At 34.0% G+C, this 22859-nt stretch overlaps 1 protein-coding gene across 4 annotated transcripts in view; it reads right to left on the bottom strand.

Annotated features, from left to right (window-relative positions):
- Nucleotides 1-22859, bottom strand: part of LOC150095855 (uncharacterized) — a 335373-nt gene that overhangs the window by 180655 nt on the left and 131859 nt on the right. For 3 of the 4 annotated variants that reach the window (XM_090409302.1, XM_090409303.1, XM_090409304.1), the window contains exon 1: nucleotides 10320-10373. The exons of the other annotated variant lie outside the window; for it this stretch is intronic. In XM_090409302.1, coding sequence (XP_090265428.1) covers nucleotides 10320-10356 — 37 coding nt within the window. In that variant the 5' untranslated portion in view covers nucleotides 10357-10373. Of the gene's footprint in view, nucleotides 1-10319; nucleotides 10374-22859 lie in introns of those variants that run through there. 4 annotated transcript variants of the gene reach the window in all.

Raw genomic sequence — 22859 nt, 5'->3', positions numbered from 1 at the left:
AAATTCTTTCATTTTACAAGTTACTAAATTCTTAGTAACTTGTAAAATTTTTTTCATTATTTTTATAAGTGGAACTATCTTTTAGGAAAATAAAAGAAGCTCAAGAGAAAATAAGAAAAGAATTCAGAAATATTTAGAACATTTAATATAAGTATTCAAAAAATAATATCTTTACAGAATAACAGAAAATAAATTAAATTACATAAATATACTTGAAATTTTTTAAATTAAAATTTTAGGATTTTTGATTTCATATTCACAAAATCAGAAATAATGGTCTTAACGTCTAATTCCGCACATATATCATTTTCAATAGATATTAACGCCAAACCAACAAGCCATTTTTGTGACATACTTGTTCTTAAGGTTTTAATCAATTTCAACTTGGAAAAGGAACGTTCACCGCTCGATACACTAAGGTTAATAGTACTTTTAAAGCAATTGAAAAGTTAGGGAAAGATAAATTATTGGGCTCAATAAAATTAAGAATATTGAAAGGGTTTTGAATATTTAAATTATTCTTCCGAAAAATATCCTGGAAAGCACATAACTCGTCATATAGTTCTATTGCATTTACGTCTTTATTGTCGCCGTCATTCAAGAGAATCTCTAAATCGTCACAATTATTTCGTAAATCTTCATTATTAATTCGTAGTAATCTATACAAGAAATTGAAATTATCATATGTTTTTTAGTTGTTCAAAACGTTCTATTAATGAACACATTGCAACGTCTAGAAGTGTATAAAACACAATCATTCTAAATTTATCTTCTGGCGATTGTGGCGTTTCGTTATGAAGCTCGTAGTCAAATTGTCGTGTCTTCTTTCGTCGTCGAATTCCGTACCAGTTTTAACTTCTTGTTCTCCATTCACCTCTTCACTCAGTTCTTTTGCCGTTTTTAGAACTTCTTTAAAATTTGTATCTGATCGATACTCTTGTAAGAATATTTTTAAGTTTTCGATAGATTGTAAAGCAAGTGTAATGTTCATATTTTTGTCTTGAAGCATTTTACTTGTGTTTATTTTACATCAATGGGGATGTTCCATTTTTCAATCATGTAAGAGAGCAAATAAATTTGTAGTCCTTTATTTTAGCACATAATATTTGTGCTTCATGCTGAGTTTCTTTATTAAAAATTTCATTACTTAAAATTTCAAAAAGTGCATCGTAAATTTCACCTAACTGATATCGTAGAGGGTGGATTGCATTAATTTTACTTTCCCATTGCGTTTTTGATGGCTGTTTCAATGTTAAATTTTTTAACATTAAAAGGTTTTAAAAGGTTTTTAATAATTGCAAAGAAACTAATTGTATCTGCATTCACTTTGGATGCATCGTTAATGATTAAATTCAGAGTATGAGCAGCACATGGCACTTAAAAAGCTGGAGGATTTTTGTTCAAAAGCGAATTTTGAAGCCCATATTTTTTCCCTTTCATATTTGCCCCATTGTTATACTCTTCACCTCGCATGTCTTCAATGGGAATGTTCAATTTTTCCATTTGTTTCATTATTGTTGCACATAAACCACGTTCCCGTGGAATCTGATGTATCTGCAAAACCTAAAAAGTTTTCCCTGATCATGACAATTCCATTGTCACAGGAAACAAAGCGAATAATAATTATCATTTGTTCTGTTTTACTTGCATCAGGTGTGCAGTCTAAAATTATGGAATATTATTTATATTTTTGAATTGATAATAAAATTGTATCCCTGATTACGTTACTTAAAGTTTCCAATATTTCATTTTGTCTGTCTTTACTCAAATAGAGTACTCTATTGTTTCGATGTAGGACCCTTTCAACATGATTTTTCCATAACGGGATCAAACTTTGCAAACAATTCGACTAATTTTAAAAAATTGCCGCCGTTATACCTTTCATATGATTTATCAGATGATCCGCGAAAAGCTAAATTTTGGCTACCAAGGAATTTTATAATTACAATGAAGCATTCTAAACCACTCGTTCAATGTTTCTTTTCCATTGCATACATACTTTGAGTCTGACAATCAATAGTAGTTTATCATTAAATTTTTATCAAGTTCCTTCCATTTTAAAAAATGTTTCATGTGAGTTAAACTAGTCTGATGTCTCTGCAAAGTTGTACTTATATTTCTCCAATCGTTATAACCTTCTACAAGACTACTTGATTCAGTATGTGCAAAAAGTTTGCAACAAAAGCAAAAAAAAAGAATTTAAAATTTCGGAATAAATGAGCCGTGTTCTTGGCACGAGCTCCCCGTTTTCTATTATTCTATTATAATATGTGTCGCCAAATTTACGACCATATGTATCTCTGTGATATGTTATATTTTTCTTTTGAACAGGCCCCATTTCAATTAAAACAACTCGTAATTTTTCATCAATTCCCCATTCACCTGGATCTTCTAAATTTACAGATACTAACAATGTGTTAGTTTCGTGGTCAACTACAACTAAATCTTCTCCTAACTGTTTTTCACTTAAATCATGCATCTTGTTATCTTGTTCAATAGTACTTTCATGAAAACTGGATGATACGCATGGTTCTTACTCTGATTTCTGATGTATCGAGTTGGTTACAATCTGCATCAGAATATTTTAATATTTTAACAAATTTATTAAGAGCCCCAGCTTGTTTCTTAATAACTGCTTCTTTTGCAGCATGACGCTTACGATTTTGTGCACCCGATAACTTTTTTTAATTTTTGATTCCATTTCTATTTTATACCCATAAGAAATTATTACACACCACGACACAGAGACGAAATAATAGTCCGCACAGCGCGGCTGTCAGTAGCTTACTGATCAAAGAGGCGGCAGTATACAATTTTTTTTTTTTAATTTTTATTCGGTGTATCCATCCTTATTTATTTTAATATTGATCATTCTAAGAATTTTTTGTTTTTATAATAACAATTTTGTTTCTTAAAAATGAACTTATGAACCGTGTCCCGGCGGCGGCGCCCCCTTCATAGCGGCGCCCGCATGCACCGCATGCTCTGCATACCCGCTTCCGCCGGCCTGGTAAAAACCATAGTTCAACTCACGTGAATGCCAAAATCACTTAGTCACCATGGGAAACTGAAAGAGGACCGAAAACTAAGACCGGAAATTAATGAGTAATCTTCAAGAAAGACTAATGAAAATATAAGTAGTGTGGGGGAAAAAAAATCCACACACAGTTATTTATTTATTTATTCATTTATTGCTCAGTTATTCTGGCTAGAAAAATGTAGTTAACTAATTTTTAAAGTAAAATAGAGAAAAAAAATTACGAGTCCTAATAACAAATCTACCAGAATTCCAAAAACAGGAAGTTACAGGTAGCCTCAATACTATGTTGTCATTGGGGACAGATAGCATGGGAAAACATGAGCACCATGGGAAGGAAATCTAAAGGATTTAGTCAACTAGATTTTCTGGTTATTACTATTTATATTTATATATTGTTCCTTCAACACAGCACAACACACACACTCATGTGTGTTGTGCTGTGGATATAAAATTCAACTATTTTGGAATATCATTTTGCAATATTCGCATTTAGAAGAGCCATTCTGGAAGACTGTAAGTAATTTAAATTATCATTAGAATTTCTACACTACATACAAAAGTTGTAATCCATTTAAGTCAACGTTTATTTTAATTTTGGTTTTTCTCTTGACTGTAAACTAAAAATACCAATAGTCAAAACATTTTGTAAAAAAAGATAACTTTAATTAGCAAAAGTAATGAAGTTTAAGATCTTAATGTAGACAAATCAAAATATTCGGATGAGTTTTGCAAATGAGAAAAAAAAAGCGTGTGTTTGAGGGCAGTAGCGCACTCAGGATTTAATCATCGAGAGGGCCGAGCACTCAAGATTTAATCGGGGGGGGGAGCACTCATGATTTAATATTGGGGTCCGAGTTGAGTAGACGATTTGCCAATACATGATACCCGTGATATCCTCTGGCCTGACTTGGGCAAACGAAGTAGCGTTCCATCCGCAAGAGCACTACTTTGTTCACCTTGCATTCACAGCGGCCGGGATTCCAGTGAGCTATAGGGTATTCCCACTTTATGTGACCGCTAATTCATAAGTAGTATAGAAATATAAGGCACAACATAAATAAATAAAAAAATTAATTTTAATTAGGAAAAGATTTTTGGAAAATTTTCTAGTGTTTTTTTTTCTCGGTTTTCTTTTGGGTAGGGACAGGATCCCTCGGCCCCCTCCATGGGTGCGCCACTGTTTGAGGGACACCAGCATATAATTAAATTATTCAGAAAAGCCTAAATGCTGGCGCCATCTAGACTCTACTCTACTCTACTCTATGAATTCCCATAGTCTTTTAACAGGAAAGAAATGTATTGGAAAATTAGTACTGCCATCCAAAGACAACCAAAGACAAAACTTGTCGACAATGACGGATGTTTGTTACCCTGAGAAAATTCCAAGATATTTTATTTCTAAATATCACCCACAATTCCGTAGGCAAACCAAAAACATCACGTGATGTCACTGAGACATGTTCCCCAGAAATTTCCAAACACATAACGTCACAATTCCTTATCTCTAAAAATACCCACAATGCTATACGCGAACCAAACACACCACGTGATGTCCCTGACAGAAGGGGGGACCCCTCCAGAGAAATTCCAAACATTCCAAAATCTATCTTATCACTATCCATCACCCATAATGACATACGCAAACCATTTACTTATCTACAACTCATAACAACACACATCCATGACAGTGACATCTCTTCCCCCATTCACCCTACCCCTGTTTGGTTTAAAGTGTCCCACCAATCACGACACGAATCCTTATCCACTAATATATCTTCCTTTTCCATTCAAAACAATAACGTCGCTCATTTACAACTAACAAATGACGTAACTTATCTTCATCTGATAACAACACACATCCATGACACTAACATCGCTTCCCCATTCACCCTACCCCTATTTGGTTTAAAATGCCCCACCAATCACGACACGAATCCTTATCTCTACCATCGCCTATAATTCCATATGCAAACCAAAACATAAGAACTGACGTCACGGACACATATGTCCCCAGGGAAATTCCAAACATTCCAAACTCATGACGTCACACACACAACGACGTCATCATCTCAATAACCAACACGTCACGATCCTTATCTTATATTGATTCTGATCTGGTCAAAAGTCGCAACACTACTACCATCCCGTTCTGGCTGGAAGGATTTTAATCACATATTATAGTTGGTACCTTCATAAAAATGTGGCAAGATATTTTAGTTTAGGCTTAAAACGACTCATTTACAAGAGCAGAATTGGGAGAACGCAACGAAATGATACAAAGTAATTACTCTGTTTGAAGGAACAGAATTAAATGTAGCATACAGTTGGCACTAAGATGTATTGTGTGACGTCAATTGAAGTTTAAATCGGATTATTTGAAAGAGTAAAAATATAAAATAAATTTCAAAATAACCCAAATAAGAAAATATTAAATATTTCCTGTTTGGACATATTTAATAAAATTTGATATTTAGTATTTTGATTTTAAGTTGTATCATGTTATGACAATTTTGATCTGAGACAAACCACTTGTGAAAAAAAAAACTTTGGAAAAATGGTTTGAAACGATACAAAATTATATGTTACGAATGACAATAAAATAAATGTCGAATGACAGTCAAGTAAAAGGTGAATTACACATCTTTCAGTGATCATTTCCACACGTGTCAAATTTACCAATGTCCAAAAGGTAAATCTGCCATTAATGCTAGTAGGTCATCATCATCATCTTCTTCCTATCTTGTATTAGGCCTCAGGGCATGTTACGGTCTCATTCCATATTTTATACTGTCTTCCACCTGATCTCTTCCCCATGGGTTTGTATTCAAGGGTTTTTGGTGAGTCTGCTATTATCCATTCTTCCAATGTGCTGTTTCCATTTCCATCCATTGTTGTGGATATATTCTATTATTGGTTGTTCATTAATTTCTTCCATGATTTCTTTATTTCTTTTATGATCTAACAAGGTGTATCTTGCGGTTTTCCTCATAAAAATCTAATTTCTGCTGCAGTTATTCTTCTCTCATCTCCTTTTTTGATCGTCCGTGCCTCACTTCCATAAGACAGCACGGGTCTTGCTAAAGTTTTATAAGCTCTAATCCGAGTATGTTTTTGTCCCTTCGAAGGTTTAAAAACTTGATTTATAATATGTGAAGCTGTATTGAAATTTATAATTTCCATTTCTGTCTTTTTCTTCTCTGTAGGTTATGATATCCAAGGTATTGAAATAGTTGACTTGTTCAATAATTGTATTGTCTAAACAGATTTTACTTCTTATTGGTTCTATTCCCTTAAAGGCAAGTACTTTTGTCTTCTTTTTTGAAATTTCCATATTAATTTTTTTCACTATTAGATTAAGATGATGGATAGAGTATTGCAGATAAGTTTCAGAGGTTTCAAGTATAGCCTGATCATCTGCAAACAATATTGTGTCTATATTATGCGTTTGTTAATTGGGATATAACCATCTACTGTGAGCATCCAATGTCTTACTATAGAATTCATATAGATTGTGAAGAGAATGGGTGATAGGCTACACCCTTGCCTTACTCCCCTATTTATAGGTTCCCAATCAGAGATTCTTCCATTAACTTTTACTGCAATCATGTTGTCCGTATATATAATCATGTTGCCTCCGTAGCGCAATTGGAAAAACGACGGTAGTTGCGCCCTTCGATTAGAAAAGGCCTAAGTTCGATTCTCGTCATGACGGGAGGAGTCTTTATATGGACTTTTTCAATTGAAGGTGAGTTAGCGGATCTCATACGGAGGTAGCAGGATTTTTCTCTCGAAAACTCGGGTTTTTCATCCCGCATTCAGACAAATCGGCCCATCTGAACACATTCAATTTACAGACAAAAAAAAAAAACTAGCTGTGGTGATGGTTGTGGGCGGTAGATGGAGTTGGAGTGAGTGATTGGTAGTAGAGGTTCGTTGTAGTAGTGGACGGAGAGTTGTATAGTGGGTGTCCTCCCGCGGTGAATCTTCAGACTCCTTGGAGGTGTCACGAATAATAATAATAATAATAATATATCATGGATCGCCTTTAATTAGGTGATGAGGAACTCTATCATTTATTAATATTTCAAAACATTTATTGCGGTTAACTCTGTCGAATGCCTTAGAATAATCAATAAAAGCAATATGGGTTTCCACATTGTATTCTTTATGTTTTTCCAATTAAATTTTTAAGGTATCCATCTGTACAAGCGCGGCCTCTCCTGAATCCATTCTGCTTTTCTCCTATCTTATCTTCATAGAATTGGGACAGTCTATTTTTCAGAATTTTACTATAGATTTTATATCCAGAGTTTAGGAGACTAATTCCTCTATAATTTTCACAGTTATTAATATCACCCTTCTTGTATATAGGAATAACAATTGCCTTTTGCCAGTCTTTTGGTGGTGGTCCACCATATTTTATTTATTAGTTTAAGAAAACGAATTTTGAGGTTTGGACCTGCATATTTAATTAATTCAGTATTTAACCTATCTTCACTTGGTGATTTATGGTTTTTACAACTTTGTAGAGTAGTTTCTAGCTCGTCTATTGATATAGGATCCAAGAGTGTCTCATTATCGAAGTTTACTGTTTCAAAGTCTTTATTATGAGTCCAAAGGTTTTCATAATAACTTAACCAGGTATTGTGATCGATGGGTGAAAGACGTGCATTTTCTCTTAGATCTCTATTTACATTATTTAATATTTTAAAAGTTTTGGATTGTGGGAGTGTAATATCTGTTTCAAGTTCAGAGAAAAAGTTGTCCCAGGACTCTCTGTGTTTTTTTCTTACAGCTTGTTTAGCGATTGCTCTTTTCCCCTTGTATTCTATATAGTCATTTTGAGATTTTGTTGTTAAGTATTTTTTTAAAAGCATTCCTTTTGTCTTCGATAATTTGGGCAATCTGATCATCCCATTTTCTAATTCCCTTTCTTCTCCGCCATTCCCTCTTTTTTCCCAGTGATTCATTGGCCGCGTCTGTTATAATTGTTTTGATGTTATTCCATTCTTCCTCAACAGTTTTTCCTAAGTTTATATTTTCTATTTTTTCATTAATTATTTTTTATATAGAGCCTGTTAATGCTAGGGTCATTTAAAAGGTCAATCTTAAAAAATGTTTCCTGTTCAGATGAATAGGCTTTTCTCATTAACCATTGAGATGGGAATCTTAGGTTTGAAACAAGAAGAAAGTGGTCCGTTTCTAATTCACAACCTCGGCATACTCAAAATTACGGCAAAATTACCTATAACCTCTTTGTAACTATTATTACAAATTCTAGTGGTGATAAAATAAATCAGGGGAGGAGCAAAGAGATGCAAGTTTTTATACACTTTGGCTGTGATATACTCTCAGAATGTTTTAATTTCGAACAATTCGTTCGAAACCTTTGTTTAGAGGAATGACAAAATATTAAAATGGAATAAGGAATAAAAGTTTACATTCTACAGAGGATAATTTTAGCGAATGCAATCATAATTCCATTTCTCTTGAATTAGTTACAGACTTGACAAAATTTTCATTTTTTTCTAAATTAATTTCTAGAATTTTTTCTTTGTTATTCACAAAAGATTTTTTTATTCTTCGCAACGTCAGTTATAAAAAATAAACGATTCCATCAGTTGTTTATTCCTGATGCTAATCTGCGTCGTTTCAGGCTGCTGAGCAGAACAGCTGTTTTTGAATGATAGATCTACAGAACGTTTTTTTTTTTTTTGTTATGAATAACTATACTTCCTGTTAGATGCTTTGAAAATCTAATATACTTTATAAAAGAACACTATGGATAGCACCGAATCAATTTTTATTTTCATTTTTTTAACCACACTAAACCGATCTCATTTCAGCAGAATCGCAAATGTTGATTGAACAACTGGTCGTAACTGCACTATATAACACCCGATAGATGTCGCTCATTTAAATTCCAGTTATAATAACAAAAATACTCTTCGCAAAATTCTTTGGAAGTCGAACTTTTAATTCATTTAAGAATAAATGAATTAAAATTTCATTTATTCTTAAGATAAGGCAGTCTTCTATTCAACTTAAATGACAGTTCTTTCGTTATCTAAGTTATCATTTTTAATTTAAAATGTTTAAAATAAAATGTTCAAATATGCTTAAAATGTTCAAAATTCAAAAAATTAAAAACGTATAACATGCGAGTTATATCGAAATCTACATTTCCTGAAGAGTGCCTAGTCTTGAGTATAAATGAAATGAGCTTTGTTTCGGAAAATCATAAATCGATTCAATCCGAATATTAGTGATATTCGTAAAGGACGAAGGGGTTTCTCAGCCAAAATAAGTGCCGCGAGATCCAAAGCTGCTTGCATGCTGCTATGTTCGCGAAACATGCATGTCTTAAGTATTTTGGATATTGAACAGAAGTAAATTTTCCTGTATTTATTATTACTTTTCTAATGACTATTATTAGGCACCTCCAAGGAGTTCAAGGACTCATCGCGGGAGGGAGGTATGATTTAATTATGAATACAAGAATATTTCTCCAAATATTTATACAGTTTTTAGTTGGGAAGCAAATTTTTAAGAAAATATTTCAAAAGTACAAAAATATTAATGCATTTTAATATACATATATCAAACAAAACAAAAGTATAAAACTTGCAGTGCATTTCATTTAAATACATCTATCAAAATAGGAGTCGCTTTAAGGTGAAAGCAATGAGATGAGACCTCCACATACCTTTTTAGGAATATAGAACTCACCGGAGCTTCTGGCCTCGTGTCCAATTTTCAACCTTCTCGTGTGCACCCAGTTAGTAGGTATCTTAACTGGATACTGAACGAACGAGAATAAGTTGGCAATTTGGGATTCATCCAACCAAATGTATTCCTTGTTGGTGTAAACTAGTAATTTTCGAACATTTTAAATAGACGCCCTCTCTTTTATTTAAAAAAAAAGAGAGAGGGCGTCTAAAAAAAAACCTCTAAAATCCAGGAGATGCAAAATTTTTCTTGCATCTCCTGCTTTGAAAAAACCTAATATTTGCCTATTAAGAGACTGAAACTTTCTCTAGAAAAATTATCTGCGTATGTTAACATGTTTTGCATGCATAATTTGAAGATGGTGTCTCAATTTATTGGGTTTAATGCTATCTGCAACCCTAAAGCATTAGAACAAAGCAAACACAACTGCTTTCCTCGTTATCAATAATAATCCTGGTGAATACAGTGATAAATATTGTAGATCATATTTTGTAGCATGAATTAGCAAGGTAAACATAAAAATAATAAACAAGTAAATATGTTTACTTACTTAACAGAACTAAATGCAATGTATCTGCGAATTTCATAAGTTATTCTTCGAAATGTCCATTTTCTTTTCTCAAACTGTGGAATAAACTGCGATGGGAGGATTCTTTTCGAAAATATTTAAAAAAAATTTTCTGACACAACACAACACAACAAGTCCACAGCCTTCCAAATCTAATCAGAGAATGAGAAAGAGGATGTATCGGGGAATTTGATAACAATCTCAAACATTGAATGAAATCAAATTTTAATGATGTGGTGATTACAATGTAGTCATAACCACAAATGCAACTTACAGAGTAATAATGTTAATAAAATAAACATGGAAGCTTGAGTGTTTTTAATGCTATACTGCGTTGAAATAAATGGATGGAATATCGAAGAATTGTCCAAAATTCCCATTAATCGCTATCGTACGCATGTGGAAGGTATGCTACGTATGATTGCTGCGATCATCGAAGCGAAAGGAGCTCCTACATATTATTAAGGTGGGCGCCTTGGCTCTTTGTTCCTCACACTATGTTGTCAGTTGACTTATTCCCAAGAAGTAAGTATCACTATCTGAAAAACAGATAGTGATACGTTTTTGAGCTATGGAGTTAAAACTCGAGTATATGGAAGGAGAAACACTATTTGCCTGTGCCAAAGACCGACTAACTGAAGACTGAAACAGTCCAAGAAAGGACTAGAAAATATTCTTATAGTGAGCGAGTAGAACTGAACCTCTAAAACAGTCTTTCTTCGGCGGTCTACCGATATGGAAGCAAACATTATTTCTATACGACTACGCGTTACACGTTTTATTTTGTAAAAATTTGTACTATAACAGAATAAAAGGATTAACCAGAAAAGATGCACACTGGTATATATTGCAAACTAAGCAATGAGAATTAGTATTTTGCTATATTATAAGTGAGGTTTATGAAATTAAAGCTGCTTGGCTGTGACTGGCCATTGTGTCAGAAATAACAATAGTCAGAAATGTGAACAGAATATTATTAGCGACACATAATACAAATCAGTCGACCTGGTTGGTGAACTGGATTGTTTTTCAACTCTACAAACAACACATGATAAATTAATTTCATCTTTCACTATGAGGCCACCACCACCACCACCACCACCACCACAACCACCACCACAACCATCCTTAAGACAGGCATGAAGTGGCTTAAAAAATACCATGTTTAGCCTTTTAAACCAATGTTTTTAGATTACCTAACCTGTCCTAGGTACTAAAGCGCACTGGTGTCCAAAACACTATTTCTGAAGATTACAACCGCAAATTCAGGCGAATCAGCTTATGGCAATTTGTATGACTGAGAGTTTCGAGTAGAAAACCGGTACACATTCAAAATTCCGAATAGCACGCAAAGGGCTGACATGGCAGCATTTAACAGGAGAAAACGCAAAAGCCTGCGCTAAGCGAATGTGTTTGAAAGAAGCTCTTTTCGTGAAGAAATAAACTTGCAAACTTCGATGTCTTGTACGGTCTCAAATACTAGCATCTAGATGATTTCATGTAGGGAAAATTATTGGAATCTCACATAGTGTTGTATCCAGGCTCTAAGCAGCGTTTCAAACCAATGGAATGAGTTCCAGACTTTTGCTAAGAGGTCGCCCTCGCTCTACATCGGAGCAGGAAGACAGATTTTTGGTTATAATAGCGAAACGTAATCGATGCACCACGGCAGGTGAACTTGCAAGTCGGCTCCATTCAAGCATAGGAGTACACGATATCTCGACAAACTGTGGCAAGACGTCTGCGACATGTAGGCCTATATGGCCGAAGGTTTGTAGTCTGTGTCCCTTTATCCACAGCTCATTGTAGAGCACGTTTCTCAGTGGTGTTATATCCACAAAAATTGGACAAGACAACAATGGGCTAATGTAATCTTTACAGATGAGCGTCGTTTTAGTCTTTCCATCGATTCTAGACGACACTTGATATGCCGTGAAAGTGGTACTACTTACCATCGCAAAAATGTTATTGAAAGGGATAGATACGGCAGTGCTGAGGTCATGGTATGGGGAGGCATTATGCTTAATACGTACCGAGATACAAGTGCTGGAAAATGAACTATGACTGGTGAACGATATTGTGAGGAAATTCTTCGACGTCATATTCGGTAGTTCCGTGGTGTTGTAGGCGAAGAATTCATTTTTATGGACGACGATTACATCAGCAGTTGAGATATTTCTGGAGAGTGAGGATATTAATCAAATCGGGTGGCCAGCACGCTTATCAAATCTCAACCTCATAGAACACGTTTGGGACTCAATAGGGAGATGCATTGCTGCTCGAAATTCCCCTCTAGAAAACAAACAAGGACTTATCCTTGCTCTGAAGGAGGAGTGGGCCAGTTTTCCTCAAGAACTCCTGACTCACTTGATGCTAAGCATGCTACGACGTTGTGAGAGCTGCATCGTAGTTCTGGGGGGGGGGAACATATTCCATACTGAAATGTCTTTCCGCATAGTTTTCTGTAACACTGTACATTAATTCCTTAACTACGTCCTTAGGAAATTTGTAACTTTTGCCAAAAACGCATTGCAATTTATTTTCTACGAAATTTATAACACATTTTTGTGTAATATAATTTATTAGCAAAATCACGCAAAATATATGAATTATGTTTTTAATTACTAGTTTTTGAAAAGTAAATAAATAAATAAATAAATAACCCTTTCGAAGTATGAGCAGTCACAAATTTATCGTCTTCAATAAGAATAATAAAAAAATTCTGATAATTTCTGATCCTTTCCTCTGTACTTCAATGCTTTTATTATATTTTGATTTGATTTAAGGCTGATAATCGGTCAAAAATGTAGTGCTTCCCGCAGTGGACGATCCACCACTTTCACCATGCTGCGAAGGATAATATGTAAACACCGCCATTCGTCGGCCGAGACGTTGAATGCGGAGTCATAACAGTATATATGACCACTGCATAGTTCTTGTGAAACAGAGCTACTCAGTTGATACGTGATTTTCTCGGTATTTATCCCATTAACTTATTACAAGGAATAACTGTTTCTGGGCGCGTTTCACTGAAAGCATTAACACCTTCCTCAGGAATATAACTTAAAAGCTAATAGCACAGTTTTTACATGATGTAATGAATGAAGCAACTGACCAACCATTATAACTTCTGAAATTACAGCGCTAATTAGTTTAGAAACCTCATTAGTTGGTCCTCAGAAAATCTGAAATAATTTAACGTAAGAGCAGTTTTTCTTGGAAATAAATTAATAGTAAATACTGAATAAAGTTGCATGAGTCAACTACTGACACCGTTATTTCATCCAAATAAATCTGTTTCTTCAGATTTCTCTGAAGAATTGATTCGCATAAATAACGTAATAACGCATAAATCCTTAGTAATGGAAATGAAACGATAACAAAGTGAATAATTCCCTTCAATTCACGTTTGCGCTCAACAGTTTCAACCCTGTCAGAATTGTGGACTCGAACGCCTCTGCATCATCGAAAGGATGAAGCAGTGCGGTCTTCAATTGTAAAAATCTGGGTTCTAATGTCTTCTTCATGTGGGTGTTTTAATTTAAGGTAATAAACTAGCCAGTCTCAAACAGAGATGATAGTTTTTCCTCTCGCGAAGCAAGCAAGTATACTTACAATTAACAAACAAAACAGATTTCATGGATGGATTGGAGATGGGTGAATTGTGGAAAGTAGAGATAAATGCCGCAGAGTATCCGTCAATAATGAGCTGGTTTAGGGACTTTATGGCGGTGCACAGCAATACTACTACCACTAATACTTTTTGATAGAGATGAAAAATTACTATTTTCTGCGATACCAAATAAAGGTCACATTTGGAGCTCAAATTACATTTTCTTTATTCCTCTCTGAAATGAAAACGTTAATATAAAATTAAAGTTAATATAAAATTATGTATCACATTTATATCTTTGCTGTTGGGCAAAATGGAGAGGAAAATTAATGGAAATAATCTATCCTCAAATTTTTATTGGATTGTTTGTTCGTTTGTTGTGGGAGAAAGATTAATAGATTCGTTTTCATAAAAAATCATAAAGTCAACCTGGCTAACGGATGTTTTTTATATGACTTTCGATGCAGAGATTTCATTAAAATTGAAATTCATGCTTTGCAGTCCTTACAAAAATTGTCGAACCATCTCAATTTCTCTTTCAATTATTCTACAAGGGCGCAAAAAGACAAAAGGTTTCAAAAATATATAGTTCACAAATTCCTTTCTGGAAGGATGGAATTTAATAAACTTTCGAGTGTACGATTGACAAAATGACTCGTAAATTTATAGTAAAATTGCATAAATAGTATAAATGGGATTTAATTAAAATTAATATTTATGATCACTATTAAAATTTGTTATTCTGATGGAGATCATGAATATTCATATTTCGATTTCAACGGGAAAATGCAACAAAGAGAGACAATGCTAACTAAATATCTGCATAAAAAAAACATGATAATACGTAAATAGCCAAATGTTGAATTTTACTAGAGAAGTCAGAATCTATGATACATCAAAAATCATAAAGTCGAGGATGCTCAACTGATTTTTTTATTTCCATTTTCAAAGATATAAAAATGAATGAAACTTAATAAATGAAATTTTATTATTATTATTATTACATAAACCATCTACACAACAAACTCCGAACAATAACTGGCAAACTCTACAGGTTAAAAGACATAGTTCCCATACGCCTGAAAACACTAAGATACAAAGCACTATGGCAAAATATACTAAGATACGCTATAACAACGTATGCTTTCTGTGCATCCTACAAATTAAATAGATTAATATCGCTACAGTACAAAATGATAAAACTGATCTTTTGGGAACAAAGAGAAAATAACGACCTTATATAGATTGCAATGTCAGAACATAAAATACTGACAGCAAAACATTTATGTCACTACGCAGCTTTGCTAAAACATTATTTCGATGCCAACTACAGGACAGTCAGAAATACATACCGTATAACAAGACCTCAGACAACTAATTATATCACATATAAATATAATAATCATGATTATTATAATAAATATAATAATCATGATAAACAAATTACCTTTTGAATACAGAAACCTTACAAACTACAATAGCCTGAAAAGAGCTCTAAGGACATACTATGAACAAGAAACACGCACCCAAAATACCATACAAACTTAATGAAACACAATATATTCGTTCAGGCTTCCAGTTCAGCGACGCATCAATGCATTCCAAGTTATTGTGTGTGTGTGTGTGTGTGTGTGTGTGTGTGTGTGTGTGTGTGTGTGTGTGTGTGTGTGTGTGTGTGTGTGTGTGTGTGTGTGTGTGTGTGTGTGTGTGCGCGCGCGCGCGCGAATTTCTCAATCATAGATTTCGTAGCTTCCCAACACAGCAAAAAAAACAATAAATAATAACCAACTGGTGTCATCCTCAGAAAAGCTTACATATAAGCTTCGAGGATGAAAGCAGAGAAATTAGTTCTCATCCAAGATGTATCATATGTAACCAAATGCATGTAATGTACGTATCACATGTAAACCAATGTATGTAATGTATGTATTATATGTAAACAAATGTAAGTAATGTGCCAATCTAATCAAATGTATGTAATGTATGTAATAACTGTAACAAAAGTATGCAATATAGAGTGATTATATCCATTGATAGTGTATATATAGAGTGTAAAATTGCAAAGAAACATCTGTAATAATCATCATTATGAATGTTATAATAATATATGTTGTAAACAGTTATTGTTATTATTATTATTTACAAAAACTTTATGTACGAGAAAGTATTTGTTATGCATAATTGTGTTCATATAATGTATGTAATTTATCTGAGAAATAATAAAAGATGTTAAAAAATTATTATTATTACAATACCTTTCATGACTTGGGATTATAACCGTTCAGGCGAATTAACACTGTACTCTAAAAAACTACCTCTCATCCATATAAATCAAATACACGCAGTGCTGAAACAGTGTTGATATAAACTGCTTGGAAAGAAGTCAACGGACACCATACTCTAAGGAGCAACAGCCATGGTGCCCACCTTAATAAGATGCAGTATCTCTTTTTGCGATGACTGCAACAATCATACGGGGCATAATTTTCACAAATGTACGATAGCGATCAATGGGAATTTTGACCCATTCTTCCTGTAGGCATGCAATGAGGTCCCGGACTGTTCATTCCGCAGATGTTCAATGGGATTGCGATCATGGCTCTGTAGAGGCAATCAAGTGTGGTGAGCTTCACGTCCACAAACCACGTAGTTACAGTAGCAGCTTTATGACATAGTGCATTGTCTTGTTGAAAGAGACAGTGTAGAAACGTCACAAAGTAGAAAGCATTGTATTGTGGGAATACAATGAAGATTCAGATACCTCTCGGAGTTCAATGCTCGTGGCACCACAAGCAGAGGTCCGAGGTCAAACCAGGAAAAACAGGACCATACCATCAAACTGCCACCTCCGAATTTCATTGTTGGAGTTACGCACTCTGGTAAGAGACGTTCACAGAGCATTCGCCACACCCATGCCCGTCCATCTACTCGGTAGAAGGTGTAGCGTGTTTATTCACACCATAACACAGATTTCCAAGTTTCCACGTCGCACTGTACATGCTCTTTGCAGCTGTTTGCACCACTGAAATTACGCTACAAGTTGGTTTGGGTAATATGGATCTTGTATATTGTGATCCTACCATGGAAACCATGGCTCGGTTCTGCGAATACGAATCGGAACACGAATCTGCACAATGTTTTTGTGCAGATTCGTGTTCCAATCGAAGCCCGGAATTCCGCATTCAACGTCTCAGCAGACGAATGGCAGTTTTTACATATTATCCTTCGCAGCATCCTACGGTGAAAGTGGTGGATTGTCCACTGCGGGAAGCACTAGCAGTTGACTCACTGCATTTCCATCTCAGTACGTTATATCTTAATGTTGATCTGGGAATGCCCAAACTATCAACAGTTTACCGAAGAGTAGACCTGTACCATAGCATCCTAGCACAATGCCTCTTTCAAACTCTGTCAGTTCCATTCTCACAGCCATTTAATCCCCTCACATTGCACTGACTTGGGAGCATCATATTTCTCCAATTTATACTGGCTGCAAACAAGTCACTCGTTATTACATAACATGATGCACCTTGCCCATAAGGGTGTCCACTGGCTTCTTTATGAGCAGTGTAAGACACAGAATATACTCATATTTGCTATATACCGTGTTCACGATGGCCCAGTTGATATATTTTAATGAGTTAAATAATGTGCTAAGGGTATTAAAACATAGAAATATATACTAGTGGGTATTAATAATTTTGACTGATATAAGAATAATAGCAAAATTGAAGATTATAAAAATACATTATCTATGGATGGATTTCTTGCATATATAGATGGCAAATATGAGAGCAGAAAAGTATTCAGCAAGTTGCATTGATCACACATTCATAAGAAATAAAATGTCATATGAAGTATCTGCTGCAATTTACCAGATCATCACTCTATACTCTTCATATCAATTAACCGATCATCACTCTGTACTACTGCATCCATCTCTGCGGAAGAGTAGTGATATAAGCTGTGAAGTCAGTAATGAAAACATCAAAACTCTCATAAATGATAATACATTTGAGAAATGTATAAGAAATTATCAGGTATCACCAAATGATCTCTTAAACATAAATCAGATATGGAAGGAATTCATCCAAATGATTATATATGAAAATAACAAATCAAAATATATTAAAAGAAGAAGAGCAAAAAGGATCATCACATACACTGGAATACAGGTAAGATAAAATATGATTAGGATGAAAGTAAAGTTAGCTAATAAACATAACAAGAATTCCTACAATTTATTGTGTGAAAATGCTTATACACATTTCGCTTAAACGCTTAAAGGAAAAAATAAAGTAGACAAAAGAAAAATATCTTCTAACGAAATTTATTTGTTGTATGAACGATAAAAGTAAAGAATGAATGTTGGTAAACATCATAATTGGCAATATAAAACAGAAATAAAGCTAATTCTCAGAGAACAACGATGTCACCACTGTTCTTAAAGGAACGAATAAACTCTTTACTAACTACGATAGTACAGAAGAGTTTTGATTCTAGAGATAGGGCAAAGCTACTAAGTCGCCCCCGAGATACAGAATTCAATGTATTTGTATGCGGTAAATGAGGATGAAGTAAAGAATGTATTAATCGAATTTTTTTTTTAAAAAAAGTACAAAATAGATTGTGGTGATATAAATGTCCAAAATTTACAATTTATAATTAAACATAAGTTAAGGTTCTTTACTCATATTATAAATAAATTTCTTGAACACAAGGAATTTATTGAACATTTAAAAGTTGTTTCAGTTCTTCGTTATTTAAAGCAGATAGCAGAAATAAAATTAGAAATTACAGACCCAATGTCAATATTACCTACAGTTTCAAAAGTTATTGAAATTTTGCTGTTTCAATAAAAAAAAAAAACTATTAAGTAATTACCGAAATTCCATATCCTTTTACGTGCCTCATCAATACGGGTTCAGATCCGGACGTAACACGGAAAGAGCGCTATTAGTTTCATAAAACAATTTATTGCGTTATAAATAGAGGAATGTATACGGCAGACGTTTTTCTTGATATATCTAAAGCGTTCGACTATGTGCATCATAACTTACTCCTTTTGAAAATGTCAAGATATGGGCATTAAAGGCGTTACCAATGGTTGGGCCAAATCTTATTTAAATAACAGAAAACAATATATCAGCTATGGAACCTTCAATAGCGCAACAAAAGCAATAAAATACGGAGTACCACACGGTTCGGAACTAGGATCTGCCATATTGTTAATATATTTAAATGATCTGTGTGAGTGCATACTTTTTGGCGAAACCATATCATTAGCTGATGACACGGTATTAATATGCTGTTTTCACTTAAATGACCCGTAAGGATTTAGAAAACAAGATTAACCATGGTATGTTGAAGCTAAATAACTGGTTTAGCAATAATGGCCGTAAAATTAATACGGATAAAACTAAATACATATACACTGCATGGAAAGAAGTCAACGGACACCACATGAGCAATGTGCATTGTGCCATGTAACGAGTCACGTGTTTGTAGCCGGTAAAAATTCTGACACAAGAGACATCTGCATGCAGTAAAGTTATTCTTCCGCATTCATTCTTTCTTTTAATTGTAACATAACGATAAAATTCTTTTATGTTGCCTTTAGCGAGCATGTCAATTTCTTTTCATACTCTGATAGCCCTCCGCACACTATTTTTGTTTCTGACCAGTACTTTATATATTTCATAATTCTTCTCGTTCTTATTCTCAAGATAGTTCTTCAACATCATCTTCTTCTTCTTACAAACACTTCTTTAATAAGCTTGAACATTATTTTCACTCCCACTCTATTTATTCTTCGAACTCTAAATCCTCATTTAAGCTCCTTTTCGATGCATCCCATGCATTGCTGATATCATGCCCATTCAGTACCTGATACCATGGGACCAATAGTATTCTCCTGAGTTTGTCATAATTTGTTGCTTTGTAGTTCAGTATGAAACCTGTCATAATTGGAACATCCATATAGTCTTATCTCCCTGGACAGTAAGACAGTATGACTATCACTAGGTGGTAAGAAAAAACAGTCATTCTTAACTGAGTCAGCTTCTGATGCATGACCAAATTTAAGACAGTTTGAGCTCGAGCTCCTTTTTTCATATGTTGCTTCAGAAAGTTGTCTCGCAACAGTTTAATAAATTCTCCTTCATTCTTATCAATACTGAGGAATATAAAAATATAATGTACTCTCATGGATTCCTAGCTTACACAGATGGTAATATGAGGGAAGTAAATAACTCGGTAAGTTGCACAGATCAGATATTTATAAGAAATAGACCTACTTTAGATATTTCTTCAGCAATCCATCTTAGCAACGTTTTGGACCATTATTCTATACTACTGAGCCTGTCATTGCCAGTTCAAATTATGCTGATCAACAAGAAGAAACACAAATCGGATTCAGTTAAAATATGCTTGAAAATGTATAAAAATCGATTACCTATCTTATGATGACCGATCAGATGTAAATCAATTATGCAAGTAAATGTAAAAATGACTAATTACTAATGTCAAATCTAGATATACTCTAAAACAAAAATGGTTAAAAAGATCTATACAAATTCTGGATCAGTGACGAATTAAAAATATGATAAGGACGAAAGAAAAACTCCACTATAAATATGGAAAGAATCCATACAATCTAGTCTATGAAAATGACTAGAAATTTTGCGAAAACCTTAAAGGGAAAGTTCATATGTTCAAACGAAAACTTCCTCTTAACGAGATTCTTTCAATTGTATGAATAACAGGAATAAAGAATGGAAATTGGTCATTTCCATAATGGAGCTAAAAAGCCTATATGTACTGTTATATTCCCAAATGGCAACGACGTTCACAACGCTACTCAGTGAAATGAATCACCAGTTTGACAGTTACGGAAGTTGTGACTTCGATCTTATGGACAGGGAAAGCTATACCGCATAAGTGACCTCCCTGTGTAAGAAATTCCACGTACTTGCGCAGAGTCGAAGAGGAAGAAGTAAAGAGCATAATAAACATCTTTAAAAAAGGAGAGAAAGACGGGATATGTTCAAATTAACATCCTAAAACTACAAATTATAACTAAATACAAGTTAAAGTTCTTAAAAAAATCATAAGTAAAAAAAAACAATCGAAAGTGGGAAATTTATTGGGTTACAGGAAAATTCATCGAAAAGCGAATTCATCGAAAGACAATTCATCGAAAAGGCAATTCATCGAATGAACAATTCATCGAAAGACAATTCGTCGAAAATGCAATTCATCGAAAAACAATTCACCGAAAATTTTAAATTTTCGGTGAATTGTTTCGGTGAAAAGCCCTGGGTAGTTGGATCCCATTTACGCATAATTTTTATCAGTCCTGTTCTGCTAAAGGTAAGTTAGCAGGCATAATATAGATACCGCTGGGCTTTTCTTCCGGAAACAGGCAAATCAGTCCCATGAACAGACATGAAACAGTTATCGGACAAGAAAGACTATAAGAACCATATTGTTCTATAATTTTTCCCTATGAAAGTAGCATTGTAATCTCCTTATTCACGGTTCAGGTTTTGTTCTGAATGGATCAATTTTCTCATAACATTTTCGAAAATTTTAAATTTTCGGTGAACTGTTTTTTCGATGAATTGCATTTGCGACGAATTGTCGTTCGATGAACTCTCCGGATACCATTTATTGAGCATTTAAAGATAGCTTCAATAACGCCACTCTTTAACAGCGGTAATGAGATAAAAAAGTATAGACTCATATATATACTATTGACGTTCTCTAAAGTCATTGAGATTCTAATTAAAGCGCTTAAACAATTATCTGAACACTATATATTTCTATTCCACTAATCCGTTTGGTTTTAGACCCGGTCTAAACACAGAAAAAGCGCTGTTGATTTTCACGGAACCAATACACAACGGGGTAAACAGTGGAAACTGTACCGCAGTTATTTTTCTAGACATCTCCAAAGCATTTGATTGTGCCATACCGATCTGGTCCACAGAAATATATAGATATGGTATGGTGTTGCAAATGATTGGTTCAGATCGTATTTAGCTAACAGAAAATAATTCATTAACTTCGGCAACCACAACAGAATATAAAATATAAAATATGGCGTACCTCAAGGATTAGTACTGAGACCCTTTTTTTTTATCTATATCAATGATCTCTATGACTGCAAATTATTTGGCAAAATACTGTCTTTTGCTGATGACACCGTTCTAATTTACCATGAAGTTGATATCGACGCATTAAAAAACTACATAAATCAGGATATGACAAAATTAAACACAGGGTTTCGTATCAAGAGTTTCAAAATAAATTTAGATAAGACAAAATATATGTAATTCAGCTTAACAAATAAGGTAGATCGGAATATATCAATAATATGCACGACTTAAATTGTAATGGCAAGCAGTATGTCATTGTGAGTTAATTAAAACAAAGCAAAATGTGAGTTTAAAAAAATCAGATACTTAGGTCTTTATATCGACATCAACTTGAAGTGGAATTCCGATGCGTCGTTTTTGACAAACAAAATAAGATACGTCATTAATAGAATATATCGTGTTAGAAAATTTGCCAGTATAGAATTGGAATGTCTACGCTATTCATGGATAAATTCCTCACTACATTATGCATTATGCACTTGCTGGACAGGAGATTATTATAATAATCTGCTGTTGCTGTCCCTGATAAGAATTTAAATCAAAACAATAAGAGCAATGCTTAGTTCCTATCCAGCGTCATGGTCCACCAAAAAATTGTATAGCATCCTTGATAATACCTTATCATTACAAAAACTTTATCTATACTGCTGTTTAATATACATTAGGGACAACATTATAAATTTCCCCGTGAATGATGTGGATTATAATCTACGCTATGGGAGAAACTTGTTGGTAGTACCAAAAGCCAAC

The sequence above is a fragment of the Typopeltis vanoorti genome, chromosome 19, assembly GCF_054136105.1.
Source record: "Typopeltis vanoorti isolate ZY-2024b chromosome 19, IOZ_Tvanoo_1.0, whole genome shotgun sequence".
In the NCBI taxonomy this organism is placed as follows: domain Eukaryota; kingdom Metazoa; phylum Arthropoda; class Arachnida; order Uropygi; family Thelyphonidae; genus Typopeltis; species Typopeltis vanoorti.
Note: the sequence above shows the minus strand (reverse complement) of the source record. Positions and strands in the feature narration are given on the sequence as shown.